At 39.3% G+C, this 21,123-nt stretch overlaps 1 protein-coding gene across 1 annotated transcript; it reads right to left on the bottom strand.

Moving 5' to 3' along the window:
- Nucleotides 1-639: 639 nt before the first annotated feature.
- Nucleotides 640-20,340, bottom strand: plekhg7 (pleckstrin homology domain containing, family G (with RhoGef domain) member 7). The gene is made up of 17 exons (XM_084735158.1): nucleotides 20,031-20,340; nucleotides 17,684-18,459; nucleotides 15,269-15,291; nucleotides 11,349-11,467; nucleotides 10,804-10,844; nucleotides 10,378-10,479; nucleotides 8,834-8,983; nucleotides 8,464-8,559; nucleotides 7,581-7,679; nucleotides 6,414-6,527; nucleotides 5,854-6,028; nucleotides 3,704-3,819; nucleotides 3,317-3,404; nucleotides 3,143-3,222; nucleotides 2,898-3,051; nucleotides 2,550-2,647; nucleotides 640-920 (listed from the first exon to the last, which is right to left on the bottom strand). Exons 2-17 carry the CDS (start codon nucleotides 18,314-18,316, stop codon nucleotides 810-812), a joined length of 2,199 nt encoding a protein of 732 aa, XP_084591284.1. The 5' UTR covers nucleotides 18,317-18,459; nucleotides 20,031-20,340; the 3' UTR covers nucleotides 640-809.
- Nucleotides 20,341-21,123: the final 783 nt, after the last annotated feature.

Raw genomic sequence — 21,123 nt, 5'->3', positions numbered from 1 at the left:
CTTCTTGCTTCGTGTTACTGTCATTTATCATGCATGATGACTTAACTGGCCTGTGGCTCACACGTTTTCTCCATGTTTGTTTTAGAGTCATCATATTTGATGGTCGTGAAGGTGTGCCTTAGGCCAATGTCTTGTACGTCACTGCTCACTGTTAGCAGCGACATGCACCATGTGTTCACCACAGTCAGGATGAGCTCAGCTCACCTGAAGGGATGAGAAGAATCATGTAATTTATGTTCACATGCACCAGTTGATTTTCTAATACATCGTCATGACAACATTAAATAAAACCTACAGTATGTTTCTATTTTCTTGTGTGCCGTTTTTCTTCATACAGCCATTGAATATTTGTTAAAGCTATTAAAAGGAACTTAATATTTTGTTAATTTTGGAATAATTAAAAATCGAATCCTGCTTCTTTTTAACAGGTGAACTCATTTTAACTTTGCCTGGGAAAATGTAAACACAGGATTGTTTGATGTGATCAAAATGGAACTAGAGATTAATTTGTTTCACCAAGGCCTTCAGTTTCACTGAATCTAATGAGCTGATGAAGGAAGTGGACGAGAAGCTTTAAAAAAAAACAGATAACATAACATTTGTTCTCAAAAAGCAAAAACTCAAGGAGAACTTGTACTACATGGTCAGATATTTATTGTACACTACTGCAGCAGCTGCCTTTAAAGGCAAACATTTACTTTACAAAATGATCCTAGTACTAAAACAGTCATTTACAAGATGCAGGGGAGACAGTGAAGTGCACATTGACAAGAGACATGTCAGACGGCTCCTAGTGCTGTTCAGTGGGTTCATATCTGTGAAGACTCCAGCCACAGTGAGGAGCTCTTGACCCGCGGCTGCTGAGAGTCCAGCCTCAGCAATGCCGTCACAGCGCCCTCTATCTTTGACATCCACACCCTCTGGAAAAAGCCACAAGAAGAAAGGTTATCAGGTTTGTTGTCCAGCTGTTAGCAGCTGTTTGGCAAGTGTCTTCAGATGATGTTGATTTACTTCAGGGTTTCTGCAAGTCCTTAAAAAGTGTAAAATCCAATAATCTGAATTTTAGGCTTTAAAATGTCTTAATTATAGAAGTTAATGTTACTTTGATAGTTTTAATGTAAGTATTTTAAATGTTAGTGTCACTTTTAAATGTGTTTTTGTGAAAACATGCATTGATCACACTAACACAACACATGGAAGCAATAACCATGCACTGTTTTACCTGTATGGAGGTGAAATGGGTCTGCAATTTCATTCTTAGTGGTCTTAAGTTTAACTTGCTAAAACCTGCAGAAACCCTATTATTTGTATAAATCTTTCTATGTAATGTTGGTTGATCAGTTGTCATGAATTCTGTGCTACAGCTTACAAATCAGCTCCATGTGTGATCATCCCTGACTTAAGCAATTTTTCTCTGGTTAACAAAATTAATTTAGAGATGCACATAAGGAGAAATGTGTGTAAATTATACTGTAACATGCATAAATATAAAGCCAATATGCATTCCTAACTACATGGAAAGGTGTGTTTAACTAGCAGATGGAAGTACTTTACATACATTTTAAGACAAAAAGGTTATGCCCTTGCAGATTTCCAATACTATTCTGTCATTAATATGAAAACACTTTTCAACTCCCCCCTCCCCTTGCTTGTGTTGCTGTAGCTGCTAAACAACCAGATTGCTTTCCATTTTCTTCAGAGCCTAGTTCAATGAAGAATGATCAACACCAGTTTGGAAATAAGAGAGAAAAGAAGCATGTTCACTGAAAAGGTACCATGAAATTGTCACAATTTTATATTGCATTTGGAAACAGGCATAACCATGCTCACACAAACAAGTAACTAAAGCAGGGATTGGCATTGGGGCAAGGCGGAGTAACGTCAAGGGAAATCATGAGAAGAAAAAATGAGTTTGTTCATTCATTCAGTCTATAACAGACATCACATGTCGTGCCCAGTGGCAGACAAATTTGCATAGTGAACGTGATGCTCAGGGAACCAATCTTAATGCAGATGATGTCATTATTCTACAGCTACTACACTGTGCTACTTAAAAATGATAAGTTAAACTGCAAACATATGGGGTAAATTTAAATTAAAACACTCATACCAACATAGATTTAAGGAATATTTTTGTGGTTCTCTGTGAATGTTACCAGTGGAATCTTATATTGATACTGAATATTTGTTGTGTATTTGAAGAAAGAGGGCATGAGACTAAATACTAAATACTGCATGACTTGTATTACATTTTAATGGAAAAATTGATAAAAAAAAATATTCCTGCTAATGCAATGGTTAAGTTCCAATTGTTTTCTTAAAGTTCATAATTATTTTATAAATGTCACTTCATTAGCTGCCAGAAGACTTCAGTCTATCAAAGCCCACTGTGGTTCATGATTTACTTTCATGAATGTAAATGTTTAAAAAAAAAATCCACTCAGTTTTTTCACAAATGACACCCTGTATGTAATCAGCGTTCTGCCAGCTTTTAAAAGACTGCACAGCTTTTGAAACTTGTGAGAAATTCATGGTTGAAGTGAATGTACCTTGGCAGACTCTGATGCAGCTTGCAGGATGAATGCACCGATGCATTGCTGGTAGCGGTTCTGGTGCATGAGTATGAAAGAATGAGGCAGCCCCGATGCTACAAAAGAAGCACAAGGGTACAATTCTTCCATTTACATCATCTGTATCACACAATGCTGCCTGTAAACATTGACTGAAGTTCATCAGGACACAGCATGAGGTTTTGATTCTGCTGTGTGCTCCACTAATAATTAAAATAAATAAATTGTTAATCATTACTGCATTTGACAGCAAATATGCAGTCTGACTTGTCCTTGTTTAGCACACTGAAACCCAACTAAATTAACAAGAATGAATACTGGTATTACTTGAGGCATTGAGCTGATCAATGTTCTTGAGCTGCAGTCGGTCCAGAGAGATGGGCTGGTCCAAAACAGTGAAGGTGCAGCCTTCCTTCAGCAGCTGATCCAGCTCCAGGTTCTGTGGCGGCCTCAGAGGATTCTGTTCTGGACCGATGGACCTCTGCACGGTAAGACAGGATACCTTATGAGCCAACTATGAAACTTTTACAGCGTTATAACTGACTATCTGCCACAGTCCCGGTCAGACGTACCTTCTTGTTTCGCTTAATCTTTGTGATCAGCAGGAATTCATCAAACAGGAACACATACACGTCTATCAGCTTTGTGTTCTCTGGAAATGAACCAGAGAAAGATGGTGTCAGATTAAACGCAAATCGCAGCGCTGAGCATGTTAAAAGTGTTGGAGTCGTGCCAGCTGTGCACACCTGTGAGCACCAGCTTCCCTTCGTACAGCAGACTTCTGTGCGAGATCAGATTCTCCAGAGTGACAGCCTTTAAGAGATGTTTAAGATTCTGAAAGAGAAGCAGTCAGTCAGGTAACAAGAAAACATTTTCACCTTTTGACACGTAAACTGATACTGAAAGATCTGATTTTCTGATACAAGATGCTGCACCACAAAATGTGAACACTTTGCTTTTCATGATATCTGATTTCTCATCCAGATAAATGATTAGTTCGTCTTATCGGCACACAATAGGTATCGGAGAACGAAGTGTTGGTGCATATCTGTGACTTTTATGCTTTGCTCTGTCGACAAAGCACAAATATTAATAAATACTGTATACACACAAACACACATAAGCAGACAAACCTCAGGGACGAAGGCACGCTTGTCTCTCTCCCACACAGGCAGCCACAACAGGGCGTCTCTCAGCTGTTTCACCTTCTGGTAGTTATCCAGCCATTTCACCTTTCCCTCTAAATCACCTGGAAACGACAAGAGAAGCATCATTTCAATCAAGAAGGGGAAAAAGTATTTTAAAAAACTAGGATTAATATGTAGTTTTAGGAGAAATGTGTAATATACGTATATACTGTAATAAATCATCAAGTGACCATGATAAGTTGAAATACTCGCTTCTCTGACAACAACACTACAGTCGCAGTGTCCTCAGCTGTAGAAGGATAATCATGTGTTTAAGTCACTTTCATAAATACATACTTTTTCATTATAGAGCTGGAAAAATTAAATGATTAACTGATTAGTTGTAGGGATGTAACCAAAATCTCACAGTACAGTTATTCCATGATAAAAAAGTCCATGATACTGTATTTATAATGACATTAAAAAAACAAAGAAAAATTCAAATAATAGTGAACACAATAATAGTTGTTAGTTGCAGCCCTACTTCACAATGTGACAACATGGCTAATAATCACTTTATTATCTTGTTGTGTCTTCCTGTGTATAGTGATGGTTGCTTGCCAAACTGGGGTGTGACCATATTGGAGAGATTACAGCACACTAAGCTTTTACAGTAAATGTCACCCCACACCCAGAGGACATTGGCCCATACATCTGAACCGTGGTTACGATACTCCTCTGACACACCTTTTTAATGGTTATGGGAAAGTGTGTCATTAAAGCGTCTGTTTGATTTTGTACACTTGTTCGATACAACAAAGTGACATTGAGGCGCAGCACTGCAGCACATTTCCCACAGCCAGCCCATCTAGTTACAGAGTAAACCGCCACAACAGGTCTGCAGGCGGAGGCGTGCTGTGAAGAATGAGCGGTCAGGGCTCCTGGCTGCCGTCCAAGACATGTAGCCTGTTTGCTCTGTTTGTGTTAACAGAGATAACCTCGCTTACATCTGTGCAACATGCTTCTTGTATGTTAATATGTTTGCAAACCACATGTTGACAAACAACTCCCAACCCGACTTATTTAGTCATGAATGACAGGTTAGGCTCAGGTGAGCATTCAGCTTGTCATCAGCAGCTGAAAAGATCTGTGGGAAGAGTTTAAAGACACATAACTGATGCTGCAACAGTTACTCAACCAGTGACAGTCTGCTGATAAGGCAGTGCTAAAAACCACAGGTGGTGAAGAATGTCACAGTAATTCACTTACAATGTCATTCAGGGACACTGTATTAAGCTAGTTATAAACAAAAACATTAAAAGAGTTAATGCCATAAATGTAATGTATAAACAGGGCTTTGCCGATCAGCCTTTACGATAATTTTTCCCAGTGACCACTAGTGGTACTGCAGTGAAAAATTCCTGACTGGCCCAAAACGCATTTTCCCCCAAATGCTACCATTATAAAAGAGACGTCTGTAAAACTGTTGAAAGGACACATCATACTGCAAACAAGGTCTCTTTCTAGTATGAATGTTTGATCCATGGAGTTTTTATATTTGTAAATGTATTCAATGGTCCACATATTAACAAAGAAAACTTTTCAGGCTATGTGCCAGGTGAGCAACTCTCATAGGACTGAATGAGCGCCATCTTTACGTCCTGTATCTAGTTCATTATAATACACAGTATGTATGGTTACAACCTAAACATCATCAAGGTACTAACGCTAGCAACATGTCACATCTAAACTATGGTGGCTGTGTAGTGTCTGACAGAGCGCCAGCAAAAGAGGCACACTGGCTCCGACTGTAAATATAGCAAACATAACAGTGCTCATTTTGAACGTAAGGCTGAGGAATGAAAAAGTATCTAAATGTGATTGTGTTGCTGAAGTAACGTTTAACAGTAAATGGGTATATTACATGGGCATTGTGCAGGACGGGTCTGTAACACATAATATATTAATTATTAATGTCCCCTGTGGACATTCTGTTTCTGATCCATTTGGTATCAAGTAATGAACCAGTATTGATTCACTCTCAAGTATTGTTTTGTTATTTTTGTTGTGATAATAAACTTGGTATTGGTATCAAAGTCAAAATCTTGATATTGCAACAACATTAGCAGTAAGTGAGGTTGGTGTGTGCTGCTTACATATGGACGTGTCCACTTGCTCCGCTATAACCTGCAGGCCTCTGGTCTCATCCTCCGTCTGGCACCTCTTTGCGATATTCCGCAACAACAGCGGGTATCGAGTTAGCCTCTGCAACGGCGCCACCAACAGGTCGCGTAGTTGCAGCCTCCGGCACTGTTCGTTCCTCTCACACCACTGGGGAAACAGAAAGAGAGTGTGTCAGAGGAAGAAAAGGAAGGAGGTCAGAGGGGTGAAAGAGCTCGTCACGGAGTTTGCTGGAACAGACTGGTGATGGGGGGGATGGGTGTTGAAAAGCGTGTGAAGAGACGTGAGATCTAAGACCAAAACACAATAAAAGGCTGAACAGATACATAAGCACGATGACGGGCAAGGTTACGCAAGGGACAAATGGTCACATTCCTCTGTTTGGCAGGCCTTGCTGACACTGAGCTGCTTGTTTGCTGTTTAGGCAGCGATGTAGCTGTGTGTGTCCTCTCTCACACTTGGCACTACGCTGCCTGAGTCATTGTCAAGGTACACGGCGTCCTTGCCACCGCTCTCATCAAGTCCCCTCCCGTACCTTCACATAAGATCCAAAGTCCTCTCGGGGCTTCAGGCTGTCCAGATAAAGCAGAGCCGTGGAGTAGTTGAGGCAGTACTTCTGCAGGCAGTGGCAAACGCTCTCCTGGAAGGCCTGCCAACAGACAGGAGCGTTACACAAACATCAGGACATTAACTGCTGTGTCACATCAGCCATTAAGCTGCAAATAAACACATCATAAAAAGACGTGAAGAAGATGCCAATGTGGATACACGCGCAAAAACCTGTGTGAAATATATTTTGCAGCTACTGTGAGGTGAATTATTTCCTCTCTGCTGCTTCTTGCATTATTTAACAGCATGATGAAGTGGTTTCTATTATTTTCCCAGACAACTGCAACTGTTGATCCTTGGAGTGCAAAATTATTTATCATCCAGGAAACAAAAAGTGAAACTAGGATTGTTGTAGATTTGTTTTTTCTCAGTGTGTCTGAGGAAGTTTGAGCTCTCTGAGGCAACCTGATAAAGTCGAAGGCATGAAAGTGGGGCTGCATCAATAAGTAAGTTAATTGATTCGTTTTCAACTATTAAATTAGCAGTTTCGTTTTCATATCTTTTTTTTTAATCCTTTATAACAATAAATTGAATATCTTTGGGTTGTGGACAAAACAAGACATCTGAGGACATCATCTTGGGCTGTGGGACATGGTGATCAACATTTTTCACAACTTTATGACATTTTATGGATCAAACAACTTAACATTTAATTGAGACAACATTCAACAGTAATCATCACTAATGAATATAATTGTTAGCTCTAGCCCTACAAGATTATGATTTCTTATAATTAATATTTTCTTCTGGAGAAGCTCCTGTAGTGGGAGATGAGACTAGTAACAGAAACAGATAGTGTTGTCAAACTACAATTAAAAACAAATATATATAAGTAAGTAAGTAAACCTCAGGGAGAGCCACAGAGGAGGGAAATCTAACCCACGATAGACAGACGAGTGTGAATATATCCAGGTTAAAGTGCCTTCTGTATTGCTGTATAATGTGCACAGGTATCCAGCATAAACTGAAATAAAAAGTTTACTTTATCTCCAACATCTAATCAGTGGAGATTTACAACTAAACTAATAACTGAGTGTGGACCACAGTCAGAGTCAGTGTTTGTGTTTGTGTCCACATGTAAAGCCACACTTGCCTTGCTCAGCAGCTCCAGCAGGGTGGGCCCGCCACCCTCCGTAATCTCCAGCATGTCCTTGATGACGCGGAGGAGGTTGTTCAGGAAACCAAAGCTCACCTGCAGCAGCAAATTACATAAAAGAGCAGCTTTGACGCAAAAGTTCAGCATTTCCTTCATTTATTTCCTCTAAATTATTTAATTTACAGAAGACTGCAACTTTATCAAAGAGTAATAATTCTACAGTACTAATAAGCACTTCTAAAACTAAAAACTAAACACAAATACGTCATTTCCCTATGATTGATGATGCAATCCTCCAATATGGACTTAAGAAGTTAATTTCACACTGAAACCCTCTCTGTTCTGATATTTAGTGTAAGACACATGATGAATGAATGAATGACTGACTGAGACTGAGAGTTTTTATCACCTCAGCTTCATCTCAAGAACTCTGTGCAGGTCACACATCAAGTTTTAGAGTGTTTTTTCCAGAAAAGAAACTTTTCATTTATGAATATTTTTCACATTATGAGGTCCCTAAGCAAAAAAACAAAACAAAACAAAAAACAGATAAAGAACAGAAAACAAAAAAGCAAACATGAGGTTTATCGTGATCATGTCTCACTGGCTAAATAAATATGTTTCCCCTCCAATCCTCTTTGAAGAAGTTTGGTGTAGGTCGTCTGTTCAAGAAGATGTAGGTGTTTAACAGCATTGACAAAGAATCCTGCAGAGGAGCAGTTTTTTCTAAAGGCAGTGTTTTGTAATGTTCTTTTTATTTGTAATGCACATCACACAGTATTATTCTAATGCTATGAAGGCTGTTGTTGTTTGTGATTATTTGCATAATACACGTAAAGCTAGTGGTAAACTAGTGGTACATATTTGCATCATGTCTCACCAGGCAAAGCTCATTGAGGTTTGCAAACAGCCTCCAGGAGTCAATATCAGTCAGGCAGTTCCTCATCTGCAGGTTTGTGAGTGTAGCAGAGAACACCTGAAAGCAACAAAGAAGTCAGAGAGGGAGAATAGACTCTAGTCTGTTGTGCAGCATTAAATTTCTAATCCACTGTTAGAAGAATGAAACGCCAAAGAGACTTTTACACTGACAGGAATTCAGTGACGGGAGGAAAAACACAAAGCAGCAGGTGTTAGGTGTCGTTTGGGTTTGGTCTTTTTATTTGTGGTCCTCTGTGTGTGTGTGTGTGTGTGTTTGCGTGTGTGTATTTTGCCTGTGTGCGTGTATTTTGTGGCTTCGTGCAGACAGTCACCTCTTTGAGAACCATGAGCTGATCCAGGAAGTAAACACACTCGCTGGTGAAGAGTTCCCAGATGGCCTCGTGTCCCTTGAAGCCCAGAGGGTCAGAGGTGGCGCTCACCTGGGAAGACTGGTCCTGCAGGAACTCCGCCAGACAATAATCCTGCACAAGCACAGCAGAACAGAAGTGAGCAGAAGAGAAGAAAAAACTATTAATAGTGTCAATTTTGACAAGTATTTTTGAATTTAGTTCTAGTCTTAGTTGCTTACTGAAAACAGTTTTTAGTTAAAGTCACATTTTAGTCTGTTTTTTTGTTTGTTCTAGTCAAGATTTAGTCAGAGGAACTGATTTTTTAAATTATAGTCAATGTTTTAGTTATAATTACCTGCTGAATAAGGCATGATGTTTTACTTAGTTGAACTCTGTTATAATAAACCAGCAGTAATAAAATGCATAAATTGCATTGTTAAGGTAGACGAGCGTTATCTGTGAAGCTACATGGAGCTAAAATTAATATCAAGATATGTTAAATGTTTGCTGAATGACTCATTGTCTGTTTACGAGACGTTAAAAATCATAAATGATCTTTCAGAGGGAGTAGATGTTTACTGTGAGCTTGGCACCATTAAATTTAACAATATGCATATACATATAAATGAATCAACCAGCTTAGGCAACTAATATTTACCTCGACAGACATGGTAGGACGGTGTGTTTTCAGTTGTTTTATGTGTTTTTTCTGCACATCTTTAATCCACAGGGTGCTCTGTCTTAACCGGTAACGATACATCAGTCTTTCTTTCAGTTTGAATGTAAGAAAAAGGTGTCCACTGACGGACAGGTCATCGCTCCTCTTTTTCTTTTCTTTCCATCTGACGGGCCTCAGGTGAAGACGAGGCCCACACTTTGCCAGATTAATTGGTCCTTTGAGATGGTTAATTACTGTGATCTAACTAGATTGTCCGCCTGAACAGAGCCAAGTAATTTCTTTCATTTTTACTCTTCAGGGTATAATGAACAGAGATTTTGTTGTCGTTTTCGTTGTCGATATTTTTGTTACCATCACAATTTAGCCATGAAATAAAAGGGTGTGAATGAATACTCACTGTCAACCAGCATCAGAATTACCGCTCGCTTTTAAACGAGGAAATGAAACATTTATTTTGCCCTCAGTGGTGGAAGTTGTGTTTGTATAGAAGCTGTATATTCTGTCAGTGCCACCATCGTGATACTCTGAAGCTACAGGAGTGTTTGTTTATATATAAGCTCGACCTGACTGGTTACTGTCTAGAAATTCTGGTTCTTGCACAATTTGTGTCTTTTAAATGGCTTCCTTTCCCTCTAACAGCCATCCTGTTCTGTTATTCCTGAGTCACTTGTTAAACACTGAGCTCTATTTGGATTGGAAATCTGAATCTCTTAGTTGTTCAGACCCTGAGTTTGTTTGTATTAAAAGTCACTGCACACTCAAAAACAACAGGATGATTTATACAACAAACAGCCTGGATACTTAAGGCTTTTAAGGGCTTTTGTTGCTGACAGTGTTCATTTCTTACCTTATACCTCTGAAGTTCAGAGTTTCTCCAGTCTTGAATCTGTGATGTTGAGAGATATTTTTCAACATCTGATGCTGTGCCTGTCTGTGACTTCCCTTTAGTCTGAAAGAAAAAAAAAGATTTCAAAACAGGCTTTTGGTTATGAATGTGAGTTGACCAAGGGAAAGGATTTGTTGACAGCGTTGAAAAACTATGTTCAAAAACTAACCAGACAGGTTTGGCTCAAGTTCTGTATTTGCGAGTGTTGACCAATTACAAAAGGGCCAAAAAGGGATAAGAGGAACCACATTAATCTGCTTTGATAAGTGGGTCAGAGAACAATGTCCAAACCAACTGCCTACTGCTAAAACAAAGCACATCAAAACAAACCACGAGCACACAACTGGCACCAGCCACAACAACAACTAAGACAAACAACACACCTACCGTACTACGCCTCGAAAAAGGCCACTTTGACTTCTTAGTGTCTGTGAAATCACAAACATAAAATGCTCATTATCAACAAAGGAACAAGAAACAATGTGTACTGTGTAACAGATGGGATTAGAATCAAACAAACAAAACAGTGTGTTAGGATATAAACTGTGGTGGACTTTGATTCAGTTGTTTGTGCAAAATTACATAAAAACTACACACAAATAGTTTGTGTCATGAGGTTTTCCACCACACACAGAAATACTTGTATTATGTCTCCTCTGAAGCTCATAAACATACTGAATAACTGTACGCTGTGTAACCCATACAACTGGAGGCCAAAAACTGTGTTTCAGTGTTGCTACTCTGCCTCACAAAGTCTCTAATTAGCTTCAGATATGAATGGGTTGCACATTTTCTTTGTCAGAATAAACAGGGTTGTTATAAATTAAAGCAATCTTGAAAAATAACTGTATTTACATTAAAGACTTACAGTCTGAGTAAAGTAAGAAACCATTAAAACTTCATGACATGACAACAACATGACAGGATTTTACCAGAGAAGTTTGAACCGTTTAATATGTCAGCTGCTCCGTTGGATACAAAAAGGTCTCCTGGTGAAACATCCAGTCCAGGCAGGCTGACCACCACAGAGCTCCGCCTCCTCTCCTGAAGCCTGAGGGGACAGGAAGACAGGTGAACGTCTTCAGATGGTATTGCAAACACACTTGGATTAAAACTAGTAGTAATGCCTGACATTTTCACAACAGCCTCACTTGGCCATGTGAGATTCTTTGTTGCAGGAACCATCATTCTGCTGTTGTAAATGTAATACAGCACAAAGAGAAGAGACTTAGTGCCAGCCACAGGAAATAAGAGAATTCCTTTTGTCATTTTGCATGGTTGAAATACCACTGAAATACCACCTGCATTGTGCAGCAAATTGGCGATTAACATGAGTAGCAGAAAATATAAAGGATAAGTGTTATGTGTCTGGCTTATGCGTGGATACAGCTGCTGATTAATGGATCACCCTATTTGTGTGGAAGGAGGCAAGCTGTCAATTTGAGCCAGTTATAATCCTCTTGGTCTCCTTTTCATAGTTAGTAACTGCGGCATGGCTGTGGCTGGAAAAACACAGGACTGCCTTTTAGCCTCAGGCAAAACTCAAACAGCCACTGTTCTCAAGTGTTTTGACTTATCCTCTGCTGTTGTACTTCAGGGATTACTGCACAAAGCAAAAATAGACATTTGTGTGTTGAAATTAAAACCCTTACGAATGCACTTCAATTAACAAATGGAGGTGAGAATGATATTAAATATGCAGACTAAATATCTGAAAAGGGCGTGGCCACACAGGAATAAAAAGATTCATTGTGAGGATGGTAAAACTCGATTGGTGACTGTGTGACTCTTAACCATCTCAATCCAAACTGTGCCAATGCCAACAAGAGGCTTCAGGTCGTTTAACAGAACACAAATAAACGGCCAAGAAACCAGATGAGCTGGTTTCGCCAAAGGTAAGGTTCACTTTCATCCCGCTGACACTTACCAACAGCTGGTGAGCGACCTATGTCAACACGCTGTACTTTAACTCTTACATTTTTAAGAGTCTTGGTTTTAAAAAGATCAGTTAAGAGTTTAGAGGTAGACATTAAAGGATTAGATAGAGAAAAAATAATGTGGCATTTATCAGTAAGCTAAATAAGATTTTTCCACTGTTGCATTAAATTAAAAGCCAATTTTGTGATAAACCTAAACCTAAAAATGTGAGAATACAGACTTCTCCTCTGAGTTAATCAAATCTATTATCAAAATTATATGTTAGGGAAAATTACAATAACTGGTTGAGTTAAAAACTATTAGTCCACATATGTTTATTAGGAAATGTACGTTTACTGAAAAAAGAAAAAGGTCATGACATTAATAACTACAACTGTCCCAGAGTCTGAAATGATACTGGATTGAGGTAGAATGTCAATTTATATGCTGAAAGTCATTTAGACCCTGTATTATTGTGAATCTCCGTTGTATAGTTTCAACACAGACTTTAAATAAATGGGTATATAAATGGATGTAATTTCTCATTTATCATACTGATCATCTGTTGTCACAATGAATCTAGTCAGCTTCCTGATGATTCTAAACTTTCTACACCTTGTCTTTTGCCCCAACATTGGTGGAGTTGGACAATTGACCCTTCCTAATTTCCGCTAATTTTTGCTGTGTGCTCCAATAACAGTTGAACAACCTCAGCATCTCAGTCAACGTTCTCCTTTCCTGATTTCAGTACTTAGCGATGTGCTAGGTTCTGCTACGTAAAGAGAATCAAATTTTGAAGATGGTTAAAGACGTTGCTGTGAGACCTGTAAAAGTGACATCTATTCATATCTTAAGTGAGCTAAAGTTTGAGTAACTAACTAGTTAATCCACATCAATTGTTAGCTAGCTAAACAGCCAGAAATTTGCTAACATTAGCTAGCAATTGAGCTAGTGTTTTGCTAACATTAGCATATGTGGATTTTACAGGAAAAGGAAAAAATTGACTGAGGTGCCAAGTTTGCACAACTGTTATTGTCAGTTATTTAAAAAAGGCGCGGAACTTAGGAAGGATCGATAATTTACCAGTCAATGTTTCCGACACATTATTTAGCCGATATCATTCCTCGTACTTGTATTCTGAAGGGCATCTCTGAGGGACTGTGTGACTAATCACCAGTTTAAGCTGATGGCTGCAATGGCATGAATGAGACTTGCTATGAAATCCTGGAGATTAACAGCTAAACAGACGTACTGTAAAAGGGGCTAAAATTATGTAATACTACAAAATCAGGGGAAAAAAAACATAGTTGAAGAATCCATTTCACATCACTGAGATTGTAAACACATTTTCATCAAATGAGGGTAGCTCAACTTTCTCTTTGACGGTTATCAGGACACAATCAGAGCATGAGGAAGCTGCCTAGCTAATAATGATAATAAAATAAATGGGAGCAGAAGTACAAGCAAGAGGAACAATGCTGGTACTGCTTTGTCTCGGTCTATTATTATATGTAAAATCTGCTTTGTGAGAGCGAAGGATCTCAGACTTTCTTCCTCTTACAGCTCAGAAAATCCCCTTAAACAGTAGCTGCATTTCTGCTGCTGTGCCTGCACTGTTGCACAAGCAGAAAACGAGACTAACTCGAATGCACATGTAGGCCACATGGCTGCAGGGCCGACCTGTACGCTTGCACAGAACAGGAGTAGTACGTTTTTTGTTGAACCGTGAAAGCATCAAACGTTCAGTGTTCTCACTGACAATATAAAGTGATACAACCCCCCTCCCTTGATCAATGTATAGGCTGGCATTGCTGAATCAACAGTAAAACAGATAACGGTCAGCAGCACCTGACCACTGTAGAGGTTACGTGGCTAATGGGACAGTAAGAAAGGCATGATTTCTCCTGTAAACCAGGTCAATGCCTCCTTGCAGTTCATCCTCACAATGCCATCCTGTTGCTTTGTGGCCGCTCAGAAAGCTCTCTCTGTGTCAGCCTCTCTGCCACTGAGAGCAACTTGTAAAAATGGGTGTTTTGTTCCCCGCACAACAAGAGAAATAATGATGCTCAAAAACATGTCCCAACCAATGGCTCGCCTTGCCTTGCAGGACCCGGTCACTGTAAGAGGCACAGTGCCAGGGCGTAATTAGAGGGACAATAGCTGCCTAATTATCCAGTGAGGGGAAGAGCCCAGTAGCCCATTAGGAGGGGTGTGGGTGGCAGTAAGAGAAAACAGCCTTAATGAGGGTTTGTCTAGCCCATACATAACCATGGGACTCTCAAAACTTTAACCCACCAAGCTTATGCTCCATTAACAAAGACATGAATGACAATGAATGCACAATGGGGCTCCTTAAACGCTTAAACGTCCAATCATCCCTGTGAGTGAGTGTCCTGCAAGCGCAGAAGGCACGGCACCCACGATACCGACATGTTATCGGGCCGCACCTAACAATTATTTTCATCACTCATTTTCGCTGTTAATCAATAATTGTTTGGCCCAGAAATCAGTTTACTACTACAGAGGACTCAAGACCATAAAATATTCACATTCAGGAAGCTAAAATCAGAGAATTTGGATTCGGAATTTCTCAAAACAATTGACCGATTATCAAAAGAAGTTGGCAATTAATGTAATAGTTGATAACTAATTAATCATCGCAACTCTACATGTTATGGCTCAAATATCTAAATATAGTCTTGGTGAAATTAACTTCTGATTGGAAACAGAAAGTGGCAGTTCACTATGGAAATTAGAGATTAATTGTTTTTCATATTAGTAAAAATTAAAAATACAAATGTTAGCACTGTAATCCATCTTATCAGTTACAGGAAAAGTTTTACAACATTCCTGACATGCAAACATGTTCTGGCAAACTTGAAAGTGAAGTCCAGGGCACACGGACAACATGCAAAACAGTCCAAAGTACACTTACCTATTATGGAAATGCTCTTTCTCCTGCAGAAAGAGAGAAATGCTGCATTAGTTAGTGGAAAACTTTAAATATGTAATATGTAAACATTCCTATAAGAATATATCAGTGTTTGCTGAAAACATACATCATAGTACATGTACTGAGATAATTCATTTCCTCAATTAGGATTACAAACAGATGTTGAAGTTACAGTATAAATAAAAAAAATGTTAAAACCTGATAAGTTTATACAATAAATACTGGAACCAGACAGATGTATCAGACAGACAAATTTATAGGCCTAATATTGGCCTAGCACAACATACACACAGAATATAATGCAGATTGTTTTTATAGGCAGCATTTTATAGTAGAAGTACATTTAATCCTTTTTTTAATTAGTCTGTTTGTTTTTTTTAATTCATAGGTATTTATAGTTATTAAAAATATCAGTTAGGACTGCAACTAATAATTATTTTCATTGCTGATGAACCTGTCAATCATTTTCTTGATTAACTGATTTGTTTAGTCCATAAAATGTCCAAGGTGATGTCTTCAAATGTCTTTTTTTGCCCACAACCCAAAGATACTCAGTCACTGTCACAGAGGAGCAAAGAAACTAGAAGATATTCACATCTGAGAAGCTGAGATCTGGGAATTTGGAAATTTAATCTTAAAATGACTTAAAATGATTCACTGAATATCAAAATAGTCGGTGACTGGTGATTTAACAGTAGACAACTAATTGACTAACTGTTGCAGCTCTAAAACCAGTGAGTTTACTATGTCAATGCCCTGATCAGGATTTTTTTACTCCAATTCTTGGCCCCAAAATTCTAGTATCAGTCACGCCCTAATAAACACACTCTTCTATATCTTTAGTGCTCTCAAGTTTCTACAACCTGCAATTATTATAGTATTTACTATAATTATTATACATGACATATTAGCACTGTCTTACTGTATTCTCTGCATTGACCAGAGGGTGCAGAGACCTCCTACTGCTAACAACACCACTATATCACTTTCAAAGACATTCAGATTTGAATCAGTGTTTTAAGTGGTCGCTTGGGCTCAAAAGCCTCTGTTATCTGAGGAGAATGTCGGGACTCCATTGAGAATGTGCTCGGTTGAATACCGTGAGCTGATGAATAGATCTCCCCATTATCTTTTTCCATCGCTCACTGACCCCTCCATTATTGGGTGACTGCTGACTGCGGTGAATGGGGGCCCAAGGAGAGCACTTCCCAGGGCTCTGCGGGCAGTGGGCTTGGTCAGAGCTGTCAGTGCATGTAACTGCTGATTCATTTGCTGTCAAAAGCTCGCATTGTGAGTGACCACCGCAGGAGGCAAGGCCCAATGAGGGAGAGAAGGTTTCTGCAAGGAAGGAATGTGTAACCATTTCATTTATTGATCAAAATCCTCACCAGACTGCAGCACGTGAACGCGTGGTGATGGTGGGAAGTAGGGATGTTGCGATACAATTTTTCCTTCCGATACCGATTCCAACTTTACGTATGGGCGAACGCAGAGCAACAAGAAAACAACCTGTATACTACTAACCCTGTTTGGATGTAATATGTTTGTTATCATTGCTGTATGGCCTGGCTCACATTAAACTCTTTATAAAACATAAATAAATTCATACAGACAGTGAATGCCACAGAACATGACCTCAACATCCTGGAAAAAAAAATCACATACTGTCTTGGGGTTAACAAATTACCTGGTATCATGTGTAAACTTGCATACTCCCCCAACCCTCCAAGAAGCTACAATGCTACAAGTGCAATTATTGCGATCATGAATTCTGCATGACCTTGCAATTTTGTCCAACTACTGCCACTTTTCGGCGAATTGTCATCATTGTAGCTTCCTGCAAGTTCCACCAATCAGAGCAGTCTTCATACTTGGACATCTCAATGTACAGACTCAATGTTTTATTATTTACAATTTTGCTGTATTCTTAATGTTTTACTAAATAGAACACAGTTTATCACCGTTGACATTTATGAATGCTCTGTGCAAGTTTATAGAATTTGAGCTCCCAAAAGACTGCTTCTTTGTGGACTAATTAATTTACAAATAAAGCATATTTTGTTAGAACTTTTGTCATCCTGAGCTTTTTTGGTAAAGTTACTCAGAACATTCCCTGGAACAAGTTACCTTTTAATTTTTAAGGACTTGTTGGGAAAAAAAATCCCAAGCAATTTCATCTCAAGAAATGCCTGAAAACATTACAAAATGCATCACAGTTTTATAGAAAAGCCACAAAAAAGCCTGCAAAATCCTGGAAGGACTGACTCACCAATACAGATACCAGCATTACAGCCAGTATCAGGGCTGTATTCAATACTGGTTACAGAACAGTCCAAGAGGGAAAAGGTTTGCAAGCCATGCTTCAATAATAGTCACAGAAAACTGGTAAAAGCTCACCTGTACTTCACTATCAGGGAATCCAAACTTTTTCATTTGAACAGGATGAGCACTGTGACATTCTTGTCTCTTGGAGGCAATGCCGTTGTCAAAAGTCTTTGATCTATGTGATCTGGTTCTCTGTCGGCCAGAGGATGAGACAGGCTGATGATCGTGACAAGTCTCTCCATCAGAGAGGGGACTCGCTGCAAGTGGAGACTTGACTCTGGGGCTTATAGGGTATGGCGTGCTCTCAGAGGAAGGCTCTTCCTGAGTGCTCCCCATCCTTACAGGATCCCAGCTATCTGTCAGAGGACGCCGGGTGCTCCTCATCCTCCTTAAGGTGGGAGACGTGGAGATGCGGCCGGGGGCCTGCCGGTCAAACTGGAAGAAAGGTGCTACCAAGCCATCTGTGTCCACCAGGGACGAATGTCTCAGCTTGGAGTTTGTCCTTGTGAGATCTATGTGCATTATGACTGGGTTACTGGTCTGACACTCCTTGTGTTCAAATGACCCCTGGTCCGTTTGCGTCTGTGCGTCTGCCACACCTGTGGTGCACACTTCATTTTCAACCCACTCAATGTAACTCCAACCCAGCTTCTTCTCAACGTCCGGGTCTTCATCTTGTAGAATAACGTTCTTCAGCGCAGACATTATAACCTCAAAGGCATTGTATTGCAGCAGAGATCAGAAAATGTGTGATCTAATGGTCTGGTTGCTTCGACTCCCCTGAGTTAAGGTCAGATGATAATCCTGTTGCATTCCAACACTGTTCACGCCGGTCACTTCTCAAGCCTCTGAGGGAAAAAAAAAAAAGAAAATGTGTCAATATGAAGCAAAATGAAGCAGGCTGCGCACAAACGTACCTCCTAATCTTCTGAAAGGGGATTTGATCTGGGTTGAAAATGGCCAACTGGCAGTACAGCTGTAAGAAAATATCAATACACTAGAGTATTGAGATATATTGTCTTGTGATACTGCACTGCATCACAAAAAGTATTAGTGATATTGTATACATGCAAAGATTTGCAGCAGTAGTTCAGTCTGTGTTGTGTTTAAACCCCTGACTGCTAGATAGCAGTGTTGTTATCTATCTTCACTGTTCTGATTATCTAAAAAGTAAACTTTTAACTCTGACTATATGCATAAAGTGATATGCTCTTCATACTATGACAGCTTTCCTAAAACTAGATGTAAGAAAAGAATCACTTTGCTAACAGTATTGCAATATATTGAATCGTAACCCCTGTATCATGATAAATAACGTATTGCCAGATTATTGCCAATACACAGCCCTAATTGGCAGTGAAGTAGACTTATAAAAGAATGCAAAGAAAATTACTGTGTCCTAATATGAGATAATCTATAGACTCTATGTAACCCTGCTATTTGATGCAAATATGATCAAAACATGTAAATAAATGTGAAAATAGCCGTGGTACATACAGTATGTATCATACATAGAGCATTTTAATTGGAATTTTTTGGTTGTTAAAGTCTTTGGGATGAATATTCATATAAATCCACATAATTCTGAACTGGGATTATACTGTAATGATGAACATAGGTACAGGTACATTCTTAGAATCACTTTGTCTGTTGCATGCCTCACAGTTAGACAAAGCGCCCCTGATATTTCAGCATGGTATGAATAACTTGGGTCTACGTTGCCATTGGAGAGACTATCACATGTACTCATTACAAGGCACTCTGGAGAAGTTTGTAAGGGACTGGTCCCATACCTGAGAGAGGGTTGGTATGTGAGCATGGTGGTAACAAACGTAACAGGATATAAACTATATAAATGTATATATGTAAACTTGTGACAGCTGTTATTTACTCACTTCTCTTGTTGTGCTCATTGTATTTGTTTCTTTACTGTGTCACACAAAATAAGAATACTGAAACTAAAAACATAAAGTCTGAGCATAATTTAATGTGCATGAACAGACCAGGTGGAGTAGACTCATGCTACAGCACACAATGTACAGTAACTAGTCTGTCAATATGTCTTGACAATGTGGTGACACAAAGAGCCATAGGAAGACATGCACCTTGCTCTCCTCCCTCGAGTCTGTTGTTCGCTCCAGTGTTTCATATTAATATTTATGTTGTTAGCCTACTAAATGTATCACACTGTCGTTTTAATTCCCGTTTTCCCCTCATGTTAGATTCATTTCATTGTTTATTCAGAGCCGCGCCGGCAGTCTGCTCATCCACGAGGTAACAAAGGTAACAGAGGAAACAAAGTGACTGGAAGTTTACAGCGATAAACAACCGCACCGATATCACCTGCGTGACAGCAGAAACCACACCTGCGTGGACACAAACGCGTTAAATGTTAATAAAGAAGTCTGGCTTTACTTACATCCACCGGTGCCTCCCGACGACTTGAACGACTGGTGGTGTAGCCAAGTGTGACCGGGGGGAGTCCTGCCCGCGGTGGAGGAGGAGGAGGAGGTGGAGGAGGCAAACTGAACAGGTTTACAGGGGAAAAAGAAAAGTCTGTTCGTCGGACGGTGGTTAGTTTTCTGTCAAAACACAGGAGCGAGGTGGAGGAAACAGGTCTGTGTGGTGCAGCGGAGTGGAGGAGCTGCGGCTCATTGTCCCCGGAGCTGCAGCCTGCTGGGAACTAAAAGGTGCGACTGAACTGAACTGAGCATGTTACATCAATACACACACACACACACACACACACACACACACACACACACACACACACACACACACATTCTCTCTCTCTCTCTCTCTCTCTCTCTCTCTCTCTCTCTCTCTCTCTCTCTCTCTCTCTCTCTCTCTCTCTCTCTCTCTCTCTCTCTTCCCTCTAACACACCCACAGGAACAATAAGCACTTCAATAAAAGAAAAATTACACGTGTTATCAATCTATTTCACTCTCACAGTGTCATAGGAAATGAAAAAACAAAATACAAAACATTATTATTATAGTCTTTATAGGAATATAAGCCTTATATGTATTCAGCTTTACACAGACTATACACTATAGATCGGGGTATAACTTGCTACAGGATTTATGACTCCAATACCGATATAAAATCTGATATCGATAAATAGGCAAATATCCTTTATACAGAATTAACATTTTATGCAATGATTCCTCAAAAGTGGATGTAGGATATTTTACAGCTTATCAATAAACTGATATCAGGGCACTGAAACAGTAAACTTTCACTGGTATTTTTAAGAAACTACAAATAACAAAACACAAATAGAGCAAACTATATGCATTTATTAAACGTGGATTAGAAAAAGTTAACAAATAAAAGCAATGAACATTATTTTCTGTTTAAAAGGCTTTAATATAAGTGCATATTGGACAACATATAAGCTGATATTGATATATACTGATATAGTTATGTATAGGCCAATATAAGGCTGATAATATTTGTCAATGGATATATTAATCTGCCTTCACCATACCATCGTTTTTGATATTTAATC

This window comes from Lutjanus erythropterus, chromosome 13, assembly GCF_056507025.1.
Source record: "Lutjanus erythropterus isolate fLutEry1 chromosome 13, fLutEry1.hap2, whole genome shotgun sequence".
Classification (NCBI taxonomy): Eukaryota; Metazoa; Chordata; class Actinopteri; order Lutjaniformes; family Lutjanidae; genus Lutjanus; species Lutjanus erythropterus.
The sequence above is the reverse complement of the archived record's forward strand: the minus strand, read 5'-3'. Positions and strand labels throughout refer to the sequence as shown.